This window comes from Oncorhynchus masou, chromosome 11, assembly GCF_036934945.1.
Source record: "Oncorhynchus masou masou isolate Uvic2021 chromosome 11, UVic_Omas_1.1, whole genome shotgun sequence".
NCBI classification, from domain to species: Eukaryota; Metazoa; Chordata; class Actinopteri; order Salmoniformes; family Salmonidae; genus Oncorhynchus; species Oncorhynchus masou.
Genome location: NC_088222.1, coordinates 14,617,274 through 14,621,327, shown reverse-complemented (window position 1 = coordinate 14,621,327; position 4,054 = coordinate 14,617,274). Strand labels below are relative to the sequence as shown.

The 4,054-nt window shown below is 42.3% G+C and overlaps 2 protein-coding genes across 3 annotated transcripts in view; one reads left to right on the top strand and one right to left on the bottom strand.

The window, feature by feature from the left end:
• Positions 1 to 650: 650 nt before the first annotated feature.
• LOC135547908 (molybdopterin synthase sulfur carrier subunit) lies at positions 651 to 982 on the bottom strand. The gene is given in 2 exon segments (XM_064977117.1): positions 651 to 777; positions 861 to 982. Coding segments are annotated over 2 exon segments (249 nt in total).
• Positions 983 to 2,675: 1,693 nt separating this feature from the next.
• LOC135548161 (follistatin-A-like) overlaps positions 2,676 to 4,054 on the top strand; it is a 15,082-nt gene continuing 13,703 nt past the window's right edge. For both annotated transcript variants that reach the window (XM_064977481.1, XM_064977480.1), the window contains exons 1-2: positions 2,676 to 2,879; positions 3,587 to 3,778. In XM_064977481.1, the coding sequence (XP_064833553.1) occupies positions 2,786 to 2,879; positions 3,587 to 3,778 (286 nt within the window). In that variant the 5' untranslated portion in view covers positions 2,676 to 2,785. The remainder of the gene's footprint in view (positions 2,880 to 3,586; positions 3,779 to 4,054) is intronic.

The following is a 4,054-nucleotide window of genomic DNA, read 5'->3' as shown; positions in this document are numbered from 1 at the left end:
GCTGCAATTACTGATGCTGGTAACTCTAATGAACTTATCCTCTGCAGCAGAGGTAACTCTGGGTCTTCCTTTCCTGTGGCAGTCCTCTTGAGAGCGGTCCTCGTGAGAACACTTTCTTTGGTTACTACATGATTCCATATGTGTTCTTTTGTAGTTTTGATGTCTTCACTACTATTCTACAATGTAGAAAATAGTAAAAATAGAGAAAAACCCTTGAATGAGTAGGTGTGTCCAAACTTTTGACTGATACTGTATATGAAGATGAGATATGTGTAAAGTCCCTACTCAACTATGAAGATGGAAATAGCACCACAGGAGGGGCTGGTGAGGAGTCTGACACTGCATCTACAGAGAGCTTGTCATGGGTCACCTTGATCAGGTCCCTCAGACCCCTTCCTCCTTCCTCAGACATCTCTGTGTTAGGAATGAGGGATGAGGAAGCTAAAATAAGCAGTCAGGGGATCATATAAGTAAAACTGAAATTAGTAGAGATAGATAGATTTCTTCTGGAAAAATAAACTATACACTAGATGAAATTGAGATCACAATTCACCTCGATATTCTGAGATAGTGTAATTAACTATTGTGTGTTTGAGTTCTGGTAGGCTATTGTTGACAGCAACATGTCTCACCTGAATTAAGAGGCCTATTTATCCCCCACTTACAGGTGGAATGACAGCAACCTCGCCACCGTCCCTCAGGCTCATGCGCTAGTCCCCAAGGGCCACATACTCCTGACGCACAGCCAAAACAAATGAATTGTGCACGGCAAACAGTCTGGGGAATAAAGATGATACATTACATCATGAGTTAAATGACAAATAGCTCTTCGAATTCAACTTGTATGGTCTCTTATTTACCTGGGGTGTCTGTTGGCAAGGTTCCCCCACAGCTCAAGGGTCATCAGTTCTAAAGGGACCCTGATCGTCTCTGATTTGTGTCCCGTCAACTCAGCACTTTTGGCGAAATACAACACTGACATCTATTATAAACGTAAAGACAGTAAGACACTAATCAATTGTAGTTCCACTCATGACAGAGAGATGCAAACAATTCAGATAAACCTTGAGCTGTCGCTGTCATGTTGGAGAGTTCTGCAAATAGTGGTTTGAAATGAGCGCAATAGGCTGTTTAAGAGTGTTCATTTGCCAGGCTATTTGAAACCAGTATTTTCAGAACTCTCCAACATGACAGTGACAGGTCAAGACTCTTAAACAGCCTATTGCTCTAACTTCGGTAGTCATGAATTAAGTTGTGTCCGCAACATTGATCAAATGAATATAGGCTACTATGTTACTACTGCCAGACCATGGACCATGTGTATTTACCTCCCCAGTTGCTCATCCTCGCAGTCAGCTGACTGGTATGCAGGAAATAGGAGGCTCACACATTCACGCCAATATTATTCTTGCGGACAGACCACTAGATGTCCCCCTAACGCATGTAGGCTAGACCCAAACAAATCAAAATTATGCCATAAAGAACATTTGAAACCACATTTTCCCCTCTATCATGCATAGTTGATATGCCATGCTCACTTCTTATTCTGTCTATGTTGTGTTGCTATTTGAGGTTTAGCCTATATAAACTATGACTAATATGTATCGGTTGCAAAACGTTAGAAATGTCAATTTAACCATTTAACAGGTTATTAGAGGTTAGGTCATTCGATTTGATAATTTCAACTATCACAAAATCATTGCTCTCTTGGCACACCCTTGGCACACATTGGCACCAGCACAAAGAAACTGGACCAGGTGAGGTGCAGTTCTAGATGTCTACCAACGGAGGGCGCACGATATCACCATTTGAAAGCAGAGCCGTTATGGTTGAGGACGTAAATCTAGTCTACCTGTCCAGAGGTGGCCATGTGAGATGCCCCCTGTTATTAAGGCGTTGCGACATATGGGGGAAGCTATTCACACTAAGGCAGCTCAACAGCTAAGCGTTGGCTAATGTATATGTTTATCTTTAAAAGCCTCTTTGTAGACGGGATTGGACAGTCTATATTTATATGTTTGACCCCAGAGAGCGAGGGCCAAACTACTCACCAATCTATTATTGGAATGGTTGTATTCCTGTGGCTATTGTTATCATTTCTTATAGGCTATCTATCCACAGCAATGGACAACTTAGAAAGATTAACGCATAACCAAAACCGGCGTGGGCCAGTGGGTGTACTAGCCCACTTGGAGAAAGAAATTAAAATATATTTAACCCTATTGTATTTGTATTTCTTGCGAATAACTCTGATAACGAATATACTGCATCATACGAACTTTTAATGACATCTCAAAACAGCGGACATTTTACGCTACTAAAATGAGCAAACAACAGCAAATTAATGTCGTTTCAGTAGGTGTACAATTGATGACACAGGTACAACTGTCGATCAGAATTAAACATGTGTGTTTAATGCCCTCTGATCAACATTGTGTTCTTGACAATCTCTTTGCGCACCAATGTCGTCAGTACTCCTGCCCCGAAACCATTCTTTAAAATAATTTAATGCACACTCACTATTGAGAAACTCTATAGAGTCTAGTTACTGTTCAGGACCTGATGAAGGGAGAACTATACAACAACAAAAATATCCCCCACCCCACCAATTTGAAGACCGCCCACTTCAGATATTTAGCTAGAGACCCTTAAAGATTTTAGAAGAGAGACGGAGTCAGACAGTTTGACAGTCACTCACTGAGCTTTGCATCGCGTGCGCACAGACACAACTTATCCGCTGCGCGTCAGGACTGCAGTCGTTCGCGCCACTCTCCCATCCGTTCTCATGTTTAGGATGCTACAAACACCACAGCTCCGTCAAGGCGTGATTGCACTTTTCATGTGGTTCACTCACTTTATGGAGGACTACAAAGTCCAGGGTGAGTATGCTGTGATTGATTATGTGACCAGTTATACTGTTGAGTAAGGATGGTATAACTTTTTATGGTCAAATTGTAGGCGACATTGAAGCATCAGCCAAGCGAGAACAGTACATGTATCTTCCAAATAACTCATAAGAAAATATGGGTTATTGTGTGGGTTGTGTACTCAGATTTGTCTTGAATGATTGGGATTGTGTCTAAAGCAAAATATGTTGGATCTAACGTAGTTAATCAAAACATGCGATCAATCATAAAATGACGCATGGGTAGGCCTAGTCTGACAGAAAATCTATGACTGGTAGACCGACAGGTACAAGCTTTATTGCATAATAGGGTCGGAGACTAGTCAATGTGACTTCCTATACCTTTACAAGTGGGTCATTCTCCTACAAGCTGAGCTGATAGCCTGAGACAGATGGACTGGTGGGTCCCAAGGAGGAGTGAGTACACGCTGCTCCTCCCTTGAGTACTCCGGTGAAATCACGCTGCATTGGGATTTATTGGTCTTTACGCAAGCAGAACACATTTGGCATAACCTGTATTGTAGAATTTTTCTCTAAACAAAAAAAGTAGAAATGGATATAGGGTGCTATGGGGAAAAGTTGGCGTTGTTAAAGATTTAGCATGCTCAAATAAGGCAATACTCTACCGTTATACGCGTGCGCATACGAGACTTTAATTGGACACGGACCGTCTCTCTCCAGCGGGTAACTGCTGGTTGCAGCAGGGAAAGAACGGCCGGTGCCAGGTGCTCTACATGTCTGGGATGACCCGAGAGGACTGCTGCCGGAGTGGCCGTCTGGGCACCGCATGGACCGAGGAAGATGTGCCCAACAGCACGCTGTTCCGATGGATGATCTTCAATGGAGGCGCGCCTAATTGCATACCTTGTAAAGGTGAGTGATGATCAATATCATGACTTCAAGTGGTGCAAAATTATTCTGAGGGAACTTATTCTGGTGGAACTTCTTACAAAAAACTCCAACATGTTATCATGTGTATGGCATGTCATATGTTAATGAACTATGATTACTCTCCATATAGTATCCTGCTATAATGGGTTTTGATAAAAGAATTTGGCCTTATATCATATTCATTATGTATGATGACTTGATTTGTTCCTAAATTAATCCATCCATCCACCCACCCATCCATCCAACCACCCACCCACC